The sequence below is a fragment of the Cetorhinus maximus genome, chromosome 5 (assembly GCF_964194155.1).
Source record: "Cetorhinus maximus chromosome 5, sCetMax3.hap1.1, whole genome shotgun sequence".
NCBI lineage: Eukaryota > Metazoa > Chordata > Chondrichthyes > Lamniformes > Cetorhinidae > Cetorhinus > Cetorhinus maximus.
In genome coordinates, this window is record NC_135883.1 from 162,860,711 (window position 1) to 162,878,306 (window position 17,596).

Consider the following 17,596-nt stretch of genomic DNA (forward strand, 5'->3'; position numbering starts at 1 on the left):
CCGACTAGCGATGGGCAATACATGCTGGCCCAGCCAGCGAAGCCCACATCCCGTGAATGAATAAAAAACACATCCCTTGGTAGAATAAAAAAGAACTGGCACAGGCATAATGGGCAGAATGGTCTCCTTCTGTGCTGCATGATTATATGATTCTGCAAGCAAGCCAAAGGTGCTGGAAGACTTGTATTCTGGACTCTTCTGACCATCTCGGCCAGAGTCTGTCTGAGGTAAACGTTGAGATATCTGTTAGAACTGAAAACCGACTTCATTTGAAGGATTTGATCATGAGTGAAGCTTGTATGTTTTCTGCTCTGAAACATCAATGCCAGCTCTCCGTGGGGTGGCAGAGGAAGCAGCTTCTGATTACTATACCCCATGGACCCAGTGAAACCTGTTTCTTAATTAAAAAAAATATATATTTACATTGATCAGCATTTAGTTACTCACTTACTTTAGTGTAGTTGGAGGCAGTGGTGTAGTGATAATGTCACTGGGCTAGTAATCCAGAGGCCCAGGCTAATGCTCGAGGGATGTCGGTCAAATCTCACCAAGGCAGCTGGTGGAATTCAAGTTCAATGAATAAATCTGGATTATAAAGCTGCTTTCAGTAACAGTGACCATGAAACTATCATCGATTGTCCTAAAAACGCATGAAACCCACCATCAATTGTTCTTAAAAAAAACCCCATCTGGTTCACTAACGTCCTTTAGGGAGGGAAATCTGCCGTCCTTACCTGGTCTGGCCAACATGTGACTCCAGACCCACAGCAATGTGGTTGACTTTTAACTGCCCTCTGAAATGGCCTAGCAAGCCCCCTCAGTTCAAGGGCAATGAGGGGTGGGTAACAAATGCTGGCCTTGCCAGCGACACCCACATCCCATGAAAGAATTAAAAGAAGTTGGACCTAAATTTCTGCACCCCAATACCCCCCGCCGCCTCCCCCACTGCATCCATACACCTTCTCACAGCACCAACTCCTTTAGGTAGCTTGCTTGTGTGAGCTCCTCCGGTTAGTTCCCCTGCACTGCTCTTTCCCCATAGCCCTGCAAAATTTCACCCAACTAGTATTGGTCCAATTCCATTTTGAAAGTTATGACTGAATCTGCTTCCGTCACCCTTTCTGACAGTGAATTCCAGGTCATAGTAACAGCCTGAATAAATAAAATTCCCATCAACTTGCCCTGGTTCTCTTACAGTTCCACAAAGGGAATGAGCTGCATGGATCAGGAGTCACCCAGGGCAGAACCACCGCGCTCCCCTCCCCTGCTCCATTAGCCACCACCACCCACGCCCCACCCCCTACCCCACTTCACAACCATCATCCCCCACACCCTCCCCATCAGCCACGTTATCAGGAACATCCAGTAAATACCGACTTACTCCCCGGGGACGCCCTGTACATACTAACCCACTCCCTGGGGACCCCCTGTAAATACTGACGCACTCCCCGGGAACCCCCTGTAAATACTGACCCACTCCCCGGGGAAGCCCTGTAAACAATAACCCACTCCCCGGGGACCCCCTGTAAATACTGACGCACTCCCCGGGGACCCCCTGTAAATACTGACGCACTCCCCGGGGAAGCCCTGTAAACAATAACACACTCCCCGGTAACCCCTGTAAAATGACACTCCCCGGGGAACCCCCCCGTAAATACTGACACACTCCCCGGGGACCCCTGTAAATACTGACACACTCCCCGGGACCCCCTGTAAACAATAACACATTTCCCAGTACCCCCTGTAAATAATGACACACTCCCTGGGACCCCCTGTAAATAATGACACACTCCCTGGGACCCCCTGTAATTAATGACACACTCCGGGACTCCCTGTAAATAATGACAAACTCCCCGGGGACCCCCTGTAAATACTGACACACTCCCCGGGGCCCCCTGTAGATACTGACGCACTCCCCGGGGACCCCCTGTAAATACTGACGCACTCCCCGGGGACCCCCTGTAAATACTGACGCACTCCCCGGGACCCCCTGTAAATAATGACACACTCCCCGGGGAACCCCCCGTAAATACTGACACACTCCCCGGGGACCCCCTGTAAATACTGTCACACTCCCCGGGAACCCCCTGTAAATACTGTCACACTCCCCGGGGACCCCCTGTAAACACTGACGCACTCCCCGGGACCCCCTGTAAATACTGACGCACTCCCCGGGGAAGCCCTGTAAATACTGACGCACTCTCCGGAGACCCCCTGTAAATACTGACGCACTCTCCGGAGACCCCCTGTAAATACTGACACACTCTCCGGAGACCCCCTGTAAATACTGACACACTCCCCGGGGACCCCGTGTAAATACTGACACACTCCCCGGGGACCCCGTGTAAATATTGACACACTCCCCGGGACCCCCTGTAAACAATAACACACTCCCCGGGGACCCCCTGTAAATAATGACACACTCCCCGGGACACCCTGTAAATAATGACAAACTCCCCTGTAAATACGGACAAACTCCCCGGGACCCCCTGTAAATACGGACAAACTCCCCGGGGACCCCCTGTAAATAATGACACACTCCCCAGGGACCCCCTGTAAATACTGACACACTCCCCAGGGACCCCCTGTAAATAATGACAAACTCCCTGGGACCCCCTGTAAACAATAACACACTCCCCGGGACACCCTGTAAATAATGACAAACTCCCTGGGACCCCCTGTAAATAATGACACACTCCCCGGGCCCCCCTGTAAATACTCACACACTCCCCATGGACCCCCCGTAAATAATGACACACTCATAAGGAGCCTTTAAATTCTGATTAGTCAGGGACTTCATGACTGCTTAGAATTTGACGAATCTCCTACACCCACACTTGTGTTATGTTAATGGATGAAAATTGGTGGTGATCATTGTCCAGGTTCCTGAGGGTCCGTCCCAGCAGGTGAAAGTCCGGGTCACAAACATAAATTTTGAGCTCCCGACCCAACTCAAATTGTTTTTGTAGCTACAGTAATTTAGGTAAGCTTTGTCGCCATCCAGTGGCCGTTCTATGTGCTGCAATTGCATGTGTCTGCAATCGTCGTCGGCTGCCCCTCGATTTGAGGGTAATGGCTGCTCTGGGTCGCCAGTTTCTGCCATGGGTCTTCACGTGACTGAACAGGCCGATTCTCGACCCACAGGTCTTTGGGCACGTGGGGCAGGACGTCCCAGGAGGTAATGGGACCCAGAGGGCAGGATTTGTTTCCTTTTCTTCCCTTCCCTGCCACTGCTCTGTCTCATGATGATGACATTGTGCCTCCAAGTGTGGGGCAGCTCGGTGGACAAGTTGTCACCATTCTGAACCCCTGGTAGTGAGTCCCTCCCAGTCATTAATGTCAATGCTGCTGTGCTTCAAGGAGAACTTGAGTGTTTAGGTAATGCACTTGGGGAGGGCTAACAAGACAAGGGTTTACACTATGAATGGTAGGACCCTGGAAAGTACTGAAGATCAGAGGGACTTTGGTGTGCACATCCACAGATCCCTGAAGGTAGCGGGACAGATAGATAAGATGGTTTAGAAGGCATATGGGATATTTGCCTTTATTAGCCGAGGTATAGAATACAAGAGCAGGGAGGTTATGCTGGAACTGTACAAAACGCTGGTTAGGCCACAAGTGGAGTACTGCGTGCAGTTCTGGTCACCACATTATAGGAAGGATGTGATTGCACTGGAGGTGATGCAGAGGAGATTTACCAGGATGCTGCCTGGGCTGGAGAGTCTGAGCTATGAGGAAAGATTGGATAGGCTGGGGTTATTTTCCTTGGAGCAGCGAAGGTTGAGAGAGGACCTGATAGAGGTGTATAAGATTATGAGGGACATAGATAGGGTGGATAGGAAGGCACTTTTTCCATTAGTAGAGGGGTCAATAACCAGGGGGCATAGATTTAGGATAAGAGGTAGAAGGCTAAGGGGGGAGTTGGGGAGAATTTTTTTTCACCCAGAGGGTGGTGGGAGTCTGAAACTCACTGCTTGAAAGGGTGATTGAGTCAGAAACTCTCGTAACATTTGAGAAGTATTTAGATATTCACTTGTGTTGCCATAGTCTCCAGGGCTACGGGTCAAGCGCTGGAAAATGGGATTAGTGTAGTCAGATCTTTGTTGACCGGCGCAGACACGATGGGCCGAATGGCCTCCTTCTGTGCTGTAAATGTCTCGAGAGAGAGGAGGGGGGTGTGAGAGAGAGAGAGAGAGAGAGAGCACACAAGAAAAATTAAGGATGGGTAATAAATGCTGGCCTGGCCAACAATAAAAAAAGGGAGAAAGAGATACCGAGCATGAGAAAGTAGACAGTAAGATGTACAAGTGTGAATGAGAAAGAAGTGGGAGAAAGTGTCAGACTTTAGTGTGAGAAAGACAATTATAGAGGAAAGAAGAATAAAAAAAGGTGAGACATCAGTGATAGAAACCAATGAGATGGAGGAGAAAAAGAGACCATTTTAATTATATATTATCTTTATTTATAAATATTTAAAGCTGCTTTCAATTTTATACACCATACAAAAGGTAACATATCTGAAAAGGCAGTACTACATACACTAATTCTGATTTAATTACAACGGTATATAGAACTATCTGCTTGAAATTGAGAAATTTTGAAAGAGTGCAAGGGGAAGATTCTATTTACATTGAGAACTAGAAAGGGAGAAAGAAAAAAAGAGGCACTAATACTAACAAAAGATACAGACTTTAAAAAAAAACCTTTTCAACCATAACCAAGTACAAAACCTGTTAAAGTTCGAAAATAATAGTTCTGTGAATGTTTTTTTTGCTTTTTTCTAAAACATTTAAAAAGTCACCTCAGTTTCTCCATCCCCAGGTTTGCTTAATGATCAAAAATGATTATTTGTAATGGTTTCCCCTAAAGTTACTCTTCAAATTGGGAATTTATTAAAGATTCAAAACTTTACAATAATCTACATTAAACTGGAAACATTTATTTACCACTCATTACAATATAAACATTTAAACACACTTTTTTAAAAAAAAACGACCAACTTTCACATGACAGATTTGCTCCCCTGCATCACTCGCATTGACAGTCCTGTGATCCTCGGAGAGGGGGCATGGGAGGAGAAAGGATGGGGCAGTGTGGGAGGCAGTGGCATGAGGACAGTCCCAACTGTCATAATAAACTGCTTGTTTATCAGGTGGGGAAGAGATAGTTTCTCAGACAAGTGAAGTCACAGACATTTTTCAGCATCTCCTGACAGTATCAGCTTCTTCTCCCTCAAAGGGATTAACTCCTCACTACAGCTCCATAGGCAATACTCATTATTACCTGAATACGGGTGTCACTGTTGGAAGTTACAGCACACAGAGAATTGGACTCAGCTAAGCACAACACCCCTCCTCAACCCCATATATACACACACGTGCACACAAATGGTGCTTTGCTAGACAGCAGGGAGATTGAGAAGCCCAGCCAATTCTAACACCTTCCCTCAGCTGTACCACCAATCAAGACCGGGGTCTTTCTGGTCCATTGTGAGCAGAGTAGAGGACAAAGACTTGAACTCGGAGAGGAGGCCAAAGGGAGGACCGAGGCATCTTATTACACCCTCTCTTCCCTCGTCAGCCACTTGCTTCCGAGCGGCGCTTCACTTGAAAAGCTGTTGCGTTTTTTCGCTGCGAGTGGGTGGACATCTTCTTGGCCGACACAGGTTAATTAGCTCTCGCTTGGCTCCCCAAAACCAGAGGTAGAACTCAATCTGGGGGTGGTACTACAATGACTAAACCTTTTGACTGGAGGCATAGACCATTCAGTCATTCGCGCCTGTTTTGAAGGTGGTGGGGGGGGGGGGGGGGGGCTGCGGGGGAGAAAAATCACGACAGAAGTGGAGACAGAACAGAAATATTTTGAGCAATGTGGAACTCCAGGACTGGAAGATGCAACTGGTGCATCAGGAGATCTCTGTCACGACATACCTTTTTTTTGTGTTTTTAAAAATAAAAACTATTTACATTTTTACATAATTCAGCCCGACATTCCTCAGGTGAGTCGGTATCTACCTCAGTTTACAATTAATATTTACAGTTAGAGAAAGCATGAGTAATAAACCTTTAAATGACAAAACATACAAAAATAAATCAGATTCCTGAAAAGCTCAGGGTGCTGCGCTACATATTTAATGAAAAAAGTACAGAGGAAGGGCACAGAAATTGCTCTCCCTCTTGTTTGTATGTGTTTTAATTATTTTTTTTTTTTAAAAAAAAAAAACCTCTTCTTTCCTTCTGCCACTCATGGGGCAAGCTCATGATTGACCCATGCGACTGCCCGGAGAGGGGTTTAACATGTTTCCTTCAATCCCTGTTTGTGTTGTTGGCAGTGAAGGCATGGAGGTTCCCCATCTGGCTGAGGCCGCTCTGGATGTGGGCGACGTGGATTTCTACGTTGTTTTGGAAGCAGCTACAGAAACAATAACACATATTTAGATCACCCCTTTTAACATGGTAAAGCATCTCAAGGCACACTAGACCAAAAGGTTAGTCAAAGAGGTAGATTAAGGAGTTTTAAAGGAAGAGAAACGTAAAGGGGTGGAGAGGTTTGGGGAGAGAATTCCAGGGCTTAGGGGCTCGGCAGCTGAAGGCATGGCTGCCAACGGTGGAGCGGTTAAAATTGGGGATGAGGAAGATGTTAGAACTGGCATCTGTTGCGATGAAAGGTCATCAACCTGAAACGTTAACTTGTTTCTCCCTCGACAGATGGTGCTGGAACTGCTGAGCATTTCCAACATTTTCTACTTTTGTGCCAGAATTGGAGGAGTGCAGAGGTCTTGGAGGCTTGCTGTAGGGCTGGAGGGGATTATAGAGGTAAAAAAGGGGCAAGGGCATGGAAGGGTTTGAAAAAAAAGGATGAGACTTTTTAAAAAAAATCATGGTGTTACTGGAACGGGAGCTAATGTAGGTCAGTGAGCACAGGGGCGGAGGGTGACGAAGGCTTGGTGTGATATGGGCAGCAGAGGTTTGGATGAGCTGAAGTTGATGGAAGGCAGAAGATGGGAGGGCCAGCCAGGACAGTACTGAAATAGTCAAATCTAAAGGTAACAAAGGCATGAATGAAAGTTTCAGCAGCAGATGAGCTGAGGGAATGGCGGAAACAGGCAATGCTGTTGAAACAGAAGTAGGCATTGCTCATTAAGAGGATATGTAATCAGAAGCTCAGCTTCAGATCAAATAGGATGCCAAGGTTGTGAGTGGTCTCATTCAGCCTCAAACAGTGACCAGGGAGGGAGAGGGATGGAGTTGGTGGCAAGGGGAAGGGGTTTTGGTGAGAACCAGAGACAATGGCTTTGGTCTTCTCGATTAAACTTAAATAGAGGATATCGTGGCTCATCCAAGACGGGGTGTTGGACAAGCACACTGGAGGAGTCGAGAGAGCTGAGTGTTAATATTCACATAGAAACGGATGCTGTGTTTTTGGATGATGTTGTCGAGGGAAAGCATGTAGATGAGAAATTGAAAGGGGCCCAAATAGATCCTTGGGGGATACCAGAGGCAACAGTGTAGGAGTGGGAAAAGCAGCCATTACAAGTGGCTCAACTGAATAGGAACAGTGGAATCAGGCGAGAGTAGTCCCACCCAGCTGGACAGTGAAGGAGAGGGTGTTGGAAGAGGATGTTGCGGTCAACCGTATCAAAAGCTTGAGAAGGATGAGGAGAGAAAGTTTACCTTTTGTCACGGTCACACACAATGGGCAGGATTTTACATGTCGGCGAGCGGGGGCGTGGGGCCCGCTTGCCAACGTGTAAAATGACACAGGATGACGTCCGGTAGAACTCCTGACGTCACCGCGCCCCATTTAAATTTTCAGGTAGGTGGGGGCGCAGCAGAATCAGCTGTCCGCCCGCCGACCTGTCAATGACCAACTGAGGCCATTGACAGAGTCAATAAAGTAATTAAAGGACCTGCCTGTCCAACCTTAAGGTTGGTGGGCAGGCCAGGAGCCCTGGCGGGGAATAGAAAAAGCATGAAACCTCATCCACTGGCGGGATGAGGTTTCATGTAGGTTTTTAAAAATTTTAATAAAGTTTTTGTAAAAATTATGAACATGTCCCAACTCGTGACATTGTCACATGAGGGGACATGTTAGGAAATTTTATTTTTCTATTTTTAGCTTTTTGACATTTCGAGCCGATCTCGCTGAGGCTGCACTTAGCCTCAGGGAAATGAGTGCATTCTTTCGTGCGCATGTGCGAGAGAGCGCACTCTCGATTTTAGGATTCCCCCCCACGCGCACAGCGCTTTGGTGCGGACGTCACGCTGGGCGGGCCTTAACTGGCCTGCCCACGTAAAATGGCGCCGTGCCCCCAATTGGGGGTGCCGATCGGAAGCACATCTGTGCGCGCCCGCCCATCAACTTCGCCCCTTACGGGGTGATGGGGGAGAGAATCCTGCCCAATGTCATATATAACGTAGGTGATGTTGCTCAGTATTGTGGCACGGACAGAAAGCCAATTGGAAGGACTCAAACATCAAGTTCCAGGAAAGATAGGCATGGATTTGGGAGGGACAAAACATTCAAGATCTTGAGGGGAAAGCGAGGTTGCAGACAGGGTGGTACTTACAAGGACAGAGCATTAAAGGCAGGATTTTTTTTAAAGGAGGTGGGTGATGATAAATTTAAAAAGGGAGGAACAGTTCCCGAGGAGTGAGAATACCATTACCAGTAATAATATTTGGCTAACATGGGGACAAGGAAGGGAAATTGGGTGGCCAGCAGTTTAGTGAGAGTAGGATCAAGAGAATAGGAGGGTTAGTCTTATGGACAAGAGAAGGCATGAGGGGAATTGGGATAGAAACTGGAGAAAAATGTGAGTACAGGGCTTAGGCAATGAAGTTTGGTCCAGTGGCCCAGGGGAAGGGAGGAAATTAGCAGAGACAGCTGAACAGACAGTCTCAATTTATTTACAAAGAAAAACATGAACTTCATTGCACTTGTTAGAGGTAAGGTGGGTTGGGGAAGAGGTTTGCAGGTAAGGTCGGGTGGGGAAGAGGTTTAGAGGTAAGGTGGGGTGGGGAAGAGGTTGCAGGGGAGGTTATCATTGCTTATGAGGATTGGGCTTTTATTAAGGGTGAAAATAGAATTACCCCAGTCCATTTCTATACTGTTGAGCTGGTTGGGACCCATACACTTGCGCCAGGCTCTCTCTCTCTTTAGATCCCTGCTTTTTCTTGTCAAATGATTGACCCACATTGTGCTAGTTTAGAAATGAAGGTTTTCCTGCAGAACCTTGGCTTACTGATCCTTGCTTCCACATCAGCCCAGACAGTACATGCCTGCAGGCTGATGAACTTTAAGCAGCAAAACAAATCCTTGCCTAACACCTATGCTTTCCAGGCATTGGATGCAGGAACTGTGGTTGAATTTTCCCAATCCTATTCCAGGGACATGGAGACCCTCTATGACATGCCCAACTCTGGCCATCATCTAACCAAGACATCTAACCTTAGACAGCACCTTCCAAGCTCAGGACCACTACCATCTAGAAGGACAAGGGCAGCAGACACATGGGAACACCACCACCTGGAAGTTCCCCTCCAAGTCACACACCATCTTGACTTGAAAATATATCACCATTCCTTCACTGTTGCTGGGTCAAAATCCTGGAATTCCCTCCCTAACAGCACTGCGGGTGTACCTACACCACATGGACTACAGCAGTGCAAGAAGGCAGCTCACCACCACCTTCTCAAGGGCAATTAGGGAAGGGCAATAAATGCTGGCCTAGCCAGTGATGCCCACATCCCGTGAATGAATAAAAACAAACTCAGTGCAGTCCAGGGATAGGATCTGAGAATCTCGCTGGGGGTTTGTAGCTCTCCGCAACCTACTGGCTGAAACGGTTTGGGAGGAAACCACATTTCACCTACCTTATATTAGAAGCATCTATAGAGCTCTTGATGTCATTCAAAGAGTCTGTCAATGACTTGAATTCAAAAGAGTTTAAGTCCCCTCCTTCTGCCAGGCACTGGAAGGAGAAAAGATCAATGAGTTTAGTTTAATTTAAAAACAAAGCTTTCAATGCATGAAATCTGAAATAAAAGTATGCTTGATTTTAGAATCAAGGATGTAAGCCAGCTACCGGTCCACTGAAACTCAACCCTTTAGTTCAGCTTCTTCACACCTTTCCCCATCCAAACATTTATCATCGGAGATCACATCAAGAGGAAGTGGGAGGGGGAATGGAGACCACAGGGGGACCCAAGAGCAGTTCACAAAGTGCGGGGGGGGGGGGGGCAAGTGCAACAGGAGGGCAGCCAAGAAGAGACCACGAGGGGGGTGGGAGGGAGATAACAGGAGTCCCTCTCTTGCAAAGAATTTCCAGATTTCTAAACATGATTGGTGGTAGTTTATCCAGAGTACCTCTATTGTATACCACTCTTCCATCAGATCACAGTAACATATTAGATGAGGTGTCCGAGATACAAGCTGCCTGGGTGTGGTATTAGTGTTACAATACAAAGGCTGGGTGGTATATACACCCCAATACAAGAACCAGAGGGAGTGTTAATTTAAGTTTTGTCTGTGAGCAAAGAGGTAGGAAATTGACTAGTGACATTTACAACTGAAATATTTGAAGTATTATGTCTCTGGTGCTGCCTGGTGTAAGAATTGGTGACATTCATGTCTTTCTTACCATCTCTCAAAACTATTATTGAGGCCTAAGCTATTCTAGCAGTTTTATGTATTTTAGAGCGGTTACAATGTGCACATACACACACACCAGCAGATCTTGTGTGACATTGTTTATAGTGAGTTGGAAGGCGCATTGTTTTTTTTGACTAGTAGAGTGGAGCGAAAACACTGGCAAAGACCAGCTCTGCCTAATGGCCTGTTTCTATAGAGTAAACTCTTTAAAAGAAAAACAATCGGTTCATTATGACACAGCTCCAGCCCTATTCACTCACTCCCTCTCCTTTCAGGAAATTAATCAGTTGTGCTCAAATTTGTCGATGTAAAACTTGCATTCTGATTATTGCTGTTTAAAAATTTCATCGGCCAATAGTGAACCCTTAACCGCCACGCTCATGTCAGTTTCTAGCTTTTAGGCTGTAGGCAAACATGGTAACTGACTCTCATCTTTCAAAAGGCTCTGAACCGATGCTGGTAAAGGTGGAGGGGCAGACAGGTTTCGCCTTGTATAGGAGCAGCAGGAGTCAGCTCCCTTCTACAGCTGGCTACTCTGCAGATTCCAGTTCCATATAAGAGAAACATGCACACTGTTTACCATTATCCCTGACAGTCTGGGCTCAGATCTCTCAACTCAATCAGGACTTCCTCTTGATTTCAGCTTAGTCTGTCCCCCAAATCCTCTGGTGCCTTTTCCCCCTTTGAGCATCTCACACTAACATTCCATAGTGAGTAACACCATCAGTGGCAAATAGACAAACTTTCTCATGCCTGTAGAGAATCTGACCATCAGCATTAAGACAACAGAAGTCATGGTGCAGGATGTTGCCATCCTGATTACCCTCTAACCAGGCTTCTGCCTTTTTTTAAATTCTTTCATGGGATGTGGGCGCCACTGGCTAGACCAACATTTATTGCCCATCCCTAGTTGCTCTTGAGAAGGTGGTGGTGAGCTGCCCTCTTGAACCTGCTGCAGTCCATGTGGTGTAGGTACACCCACAGTGCTGTTAGGGAGGGAGTTCCAGGATTTTGGCCCAGCGACAGTAAAGGAACGGTGATATATCTCCAAGTCAGGATGGTGAGTGACTTGGAGAGGAACTTCCAGGTGGTGGTGTTCCCTGCCACAGTACTGACCAGCCCTATTAAATGTCACAAGTGACGTACCTCTCACAGTGGTAAGCTAACCCTCAAATTTCTTGACACGGCTTTAGCCTTTTGACACAGTTGACCACACCATCCTTTTCCAATGTCCCTCCTCTGTGACCCTGCTGAGTGGGACCACACTCGCCCAGTTCCTTTCTAATTGATCCAGTTGTATTTATCCAATGGCTTACCTACAATGGTTTCTCTTCCCATCCATACTCCATTATCTCTTTGCTCCCCAAGGATTTATCTCTTGCTCCTCCTATTCTTCATCTACATGCTGCCCCTTGGTGACTTCATCCAAAACACATCAGGTTCCACATGTACAATGATGACAACTGATTCCACTTCACCGCCACCTCTCTTGATCCTTACACGTTTTGTCATCTGACATTCACTCCCAGATGAGCTGCAATTTACTTGAATTAAACATTGGAAAGACCAAAGCCATTTTACAGAGGTCAGTAGCAAAGGTTGAGAGGGGACCTGATAGAGATGTATAAGATTATGAGGGGCATAGATAGGGTGGATAGGAAGGCACTTTTTCCAACAGTAGAAGGATTAATAACCAGGGGGCTTAGATTTAAGGTAAGAGTTGAAGGCTATGAGGGGAGTTGAGGAGAAATTTTTTCATCCAGAGGGTGGTGGGAGTCTGGAACTCACTGCCTGGAAGGGTGGTTGAGTCAGAAACTCTCGTAACATTTAAGAAATATTTAGAAATTTACTTGTGTTTCCACAGCCTCCAGGGCTATGGCCAAGTGTTGGAAAATGGGATTTAATGTAGTCAGATCTTTGTTGACTGCTGCAGACATGATGGGTCTCCTTCTGTGCTGTAAATGTCTACGAGGCACAACCATTCACCAGTAGGCATGACAAAGATCGTGCCAGTCCCCAACCAGTGCCTCTGCCACAACTAAGGGATTCCACAGGATGATTTGGTAAGTTGACAAGGCTGCAGTTACATATCCAATTCCCTTTTGAAAGTTGCTAAATACTGAAAGGGAATACTTTGCAGAGTTATAGGGAAAGAGCAGGGAGAGTGGGACGAATGGGATTGCTCTTTTAAAGAACCAACACAGGCACAATGGGCCAAATAGCCTCCTTCTGTACTGTATCAATCCATGAGTGTGAAAAGTGTACACTAACAACATTCTCACCAAGTTACTGAGCAGGATTACATGCAAACTATTCTCCCACTAACATGAAGCAACATTAGAGTAGACCAGATGGTACAAAGTTCAGATCTGTTGCTCTTAGGATTCTCAGGATTTGAGCTACACTGGAAATGGCCCATTTCCACTTACACTGATGGTACAGCTAGGTGACTTGCTAGGCTACAGAGGTCATTATAGTGTCAGAGAGACTCTGGAGTTACCTGTAGGCCATAACACATCCAGGTTCTTTCTGACATTGCTGAGTCAGATGAGTTTTTTTTGACAATCCGAAAGTTTTCAATGCAATTTCTAATCTGCTGATGAACCACAAACCACAAGGTTATTAAATCAAGTCTCACAACTTTCCTGGCGAGCCTGTGAGATTGTGACCTTTGGGTTGCTAAGCCCAATAGTGTGCACCACTGCAGCCTGGAACTGAGCTCTGCACTTACCTTTATTTGTAGCAGCACTGCTGTGAGCCTGGCTATTAGATCAGTGAGGTTTTCATTCCTAACACTGGCCTGCCCGGTTTGTGAAGTGTTTGCTTGTCTTACTAGCTCGTGAGCCTCCTCCTCACACCTCCTGCGCATGTCTGTGGGCTGGTCCATGGGCTGTAAGCCCTGGTCAGGAGCAAGCTGTTATTTTTAAGATAACATAAAAGGCAAGGTTAACGACTGAAGCATAAAATCTCAGCCACTGCACATCAATATCACCTGAATTTTGACAGCTACCAGGAGCAAGCAACACAAAGCATGAAGGCAATTGAGTCAACAACTTACGTTTATATAGCACCTTTGATGTAGTAAAACGACCCAAGGCTCTTCACAGAGTCTAATCAAACATAATTTGACACTGAGCCACATAAAGAAATATTAGCTGTAACTTCTGATGGAGTGGTAATTGACTCAGTATGAGGCCTTGGCGCTAGGGGTTGGGGTGGTGGGAGGTAGTTACCCAGAAGCTACAAGTGGTTTTGATTCTCCTGACTGTTTCCAGTAACTACTGATATAACATAGTCAGAACCATCTGAAGTTTGCAATTTAAAATCACATTTTTGGATGGTTCCCTGTGCAGGGCAATTGCCCATTGGAAGTTTGCACTTCCCAGGCAATTGCCGTGCAAACCTCACCTGGGAACTTCTGGGGAGTTGGCCGGGGGTGGGGTGGTCCTCAGCGCATCTTTGGGGTGCCTCCCAGATACGACGCCCTGGAGTTCGGAGGTTACGGTCCATTAGGACATTTAAAATTTGGGATTTAAGGAGCAACTTAAAAGGGGGAGAGAGGGAGGTTTAAGGAGGGAATTCCAGAGATCAGGGCCTAGGCAGATGAAGAAATGGCCACCAAGGTTGGAGCAATCAAAATTGAGAATGCTCAGGAGGCCAGAATTGGAGGGATGCAGAGATCTTGGGAGAATTTCAGGACTGGAAGCGGTAACAGAAATAGAGGGGGGCTTTTAACACATGAATGAGGATTTTAAAATTAAGGTGATGCCAGACCAGGAGCCAATGTAGTCCAGCAGACACAGGGGCTAGAATATTGCCGTCGACCTGCGGAGGTGGGCCCGACACGCCGATGCTGAATGACATCGGGCGTGCGTCCCGACGTCATTTAGATAATTCGTTCGGCGGGCGCAGTCCAGAGGCGGCTGCTTATCCGCCGAACTGTCAAAGGCCTAGTAAGGCCATTAGGGAAGTAATTTAGATAATTAACAGCGCTGTCTGTCCAACCTTAAGGTTGATGGGCAGGCGAAGAGCCCAAGCGGCCTTTGCGTTCTTCAGGAAACCTCATCCAAGGGCGGGATGAGGTTTCCTCAAGGCTTAATAAAATCAATAAATAAATTTTGCTAAATTGACAAACATGTTCCAGCTCTTGTGACACTGTCACATGAGGGGACGTGTAAATAATTTTTCTCTTTCTTTATTAACAAATTTCAATATGTACTTAATCTCCCTGAGACAGCTCCGTGCCTCAGGGAGATTGCTACGTTCTTTCACACGCATGCGCGCAGGCCCTGACTCTCCCTCCTCCGCCCGCCCGCACAGGTAGTGCTGAGTGCTACCGGCTGTGTGTCGCGCTGGGCGGGCCTTAACTGGCCTGCCCACGTAAAATGGCAGGCGGCGATCGGCTCCGCGCCCACTCCCGCCCAGCTCAGCCCGCCAGGGGTGCCGGGTGAGCAGGGCTTGGTGCTAGTTAGGATACGGACAGCAGAGATTTGAATGAGCTCACGTTTCACACAAGTACAGCACGTGACACCCATGGAGAGCAAGTGTCACTGTGCACAGGAGGAATGGAAGGAGGGGGGAAATTAATAATACTTGAAATAAAAGTGGAAATTTTAATCACATGTGGCTTCCTTCGTGCTCAGGTGACGCCAGATGCCTGTGTCTGTCCAGGTCCAGGGTCTGGGGAAAAAGAAGGAACCCAGGGCAGATTACAAGATTAAGAAAGCCAGGTAAACAATGTGAAGGACGCTCACCTCATAACAATACTGTTGGACTTTATTCAGAACCTTGTTCAGATCTTTGTTCAGCTGCTCCAATTCTAAAACAATCATCGCATATCGTTTTTGAAAGTCTATGCCAATGGGTGCCGAGTATGATTTCTGAGGGGGTGAGAAAGTAATCAGTCATTTCCTACCTTAATAGGTCCGACACTGTCCTTAAAGTCAATTCCTGAAGGGTGGGTTTGGGTGGGTGAGAGAGGGAATGGGAGAGAAAAGAAAAACCCACATTTGCAGGAATAATTACTAAACATTCCTCCCTCAAGTTCTACTACTACCACCAACAGGCAATATACTAACTTGCTAATTAACCGTTTATAGGTTCTTACTGAAGACTAGCCACCATGCTTGTCTATGTGCACTTTGAAAGGTTAATTGATTCTGCGAAAGGTAAGTCTTGCATTTCATAGAATCTTACAGAACACAACAAGGCCATGTGGCCCAGCATTCTGATTCTGGTTACTTGAAGGATTGATCTAATTAGTCCCATTCCTCTCCTCTTTGTCCATAATCCTGAAAACCTTTCAAGTATTCATCCAATAGCCTTTTGAAGTTATTGAATCTGCTTCCACCGCCTTTTCAGGCTGTGTGTTCCATACCTCACACCTTGCAGCATTAAAAAAAATCTCCTCCTCTCCCTCCTGGTTTTTTTTGCCAATTATCTTAAATCTGGTTGCTGACCCTCTTATCAGCGCAAATGATTTCTCCTTATCCACTCAAAGCTTTCATAATTTTGAATACTTCAACATTTATATTGTGCCTCATCAGGTTTCACACGTTACAAAATGCCTCACATTGGCAGGGGGTGGGGGTGTGGGGAAGAGATGGTGATGTTGTGGTAATGTCACTGGACAAGTAATCCAGAGGCCCAGGCTAATGGTCTGGACAAGTGTTCAAATCCCACCATGGCAGCTCGTGGAATTTGAATTCAATTAATAAAATCTGGAATTGAATGCTAGTCTCAGTAATGGCAACCATGGAACTACCATCAATTGTTAAAGACCCATCTGCTTCACTATTGTCCTTTGGGGAAGGAAAACTGCCGTCCTTACCTAGTCTGGCTTACATGTGACTTCAGACCCACAGCAATGTGGCTGACTCTTAACTGCCCTGGCCTAGGAAGGGCAATTAGGGATGGGCAACAAATGCTAGCCTTGCCAGCAACATCCACATCCCATAAAAGGTTCCCTTTGAAGTCCAGTGACTTCAGTAGCCAAATACAGCATTTCCTTCAACAGCAATGATATGAATCACCCGTTAATTTATTGTTTCTTTGTGTGGTATCGGAAAGGATATTATCTTGAAGTATGGGAGAACTTTCTGGTCGAAGAGGGCTGGGGAACTTTAGGGTAGCTGTGGATTACCAGGACAGGTAGAGAGGACCTCAGATTATTGTTCTAATCAGAAACAAACACCTCTGACAGGGTAGCATGCCCTCAGCACTGTCAGTTTAGATTATTCACTCGAGTTTTGGTGTGGGGTTCAATCTCTGACTCAGGAAAGTCCGCCATCCACTCTTACCTTGACTTGATGCATTTCCTGAACTCCCTACAGATTGGGCCTGTGTCATCTCAGCAACATCAGATAAAATCTGCTTTCACCTGGTTCAGCTTCTCTACCGCCTGGCAACATCTCCAACGTTTTTCTAACGTGGATGAGACTTGATGTCTTTCAGCTCAACATTGGAAAAACCAAAACATTTTCCTTTGGTCCCCACCACAAGCTTTGCTCCCTCGCCAGTGACTCCCAGTTCCCTCCCTGGGCACTGCCTCAAGATGAACCAGATGGTACAATTACCCCATTCTGTTCGACCTTGAGGTGGGTTTCAGGTCTTTATCCTTCTATTGCGAAGACCATCCACTTCCAACTCCTCAAACATTGCCCACTTCAGCCTCTTCACCAACTTGCATTGATGTTTTCATCATCTCCAGACTTCACCACTCGAATCCTCAACGTACAGACCTCCTGTCACCTGTAAACTCTGAGTTAAACTGGTGTCCTGCAGAGGGCCACTCCCAAATCCCCTCCCCCTCCTGCCCTCAGATCAATCACCAGCCTAGTCCTCACTGACCTAGGTTAATTTACACCCTTGAAGGTCTCAAATGTAAAATCCATGACCTTGTCTTCAAATCCCTCCATGGTTTCACTTCCCATTCGTATAAACT

General features: G+C 46.6%; 1 protein-coding gene across 2 annotated transcripts in view; it reads right to left on the minus strand.

Moving 5' to 3' along the window:
- Positions 1-4,436: 4,436 nt before the first annotated feature.
- Positions 4,437-17,596, minus strand: part of lin9 (lin-9 DREAM MuvB core complex component) — a 102,677-nt gene continuing 89,517 nt past the window's right edge. The window contains exons 12-15 of one of the 2 annotated variants that reach the window (XM_078542753.1): positions 15,408-15,533; positions 13,385-13,567; positions 9,876-9,973; positions 4,437-6,411 (exon numbers count right to left, since the gene is read on the minus strand). In XM_078542753.1, the coding sequence (XP_078398879.1) occupies positions 6,306-6,411; positions 9,876-9,973; positions 13,385-13,567; positions 15,408-15,533 (513 nt within the window). In that variant the 3' untranslated portion in view covers positions 4,437-6,305. Of the gene's footprint in view, positions 6,412-9,875; positions 9,974-12,917; positions 13,250-13,384; positions 13,568-15,407; positions 15,534-17,596 lie in introns of those variants that run through there. The other variant, XM_078542754.1, reaches the window with a different exon arrangement.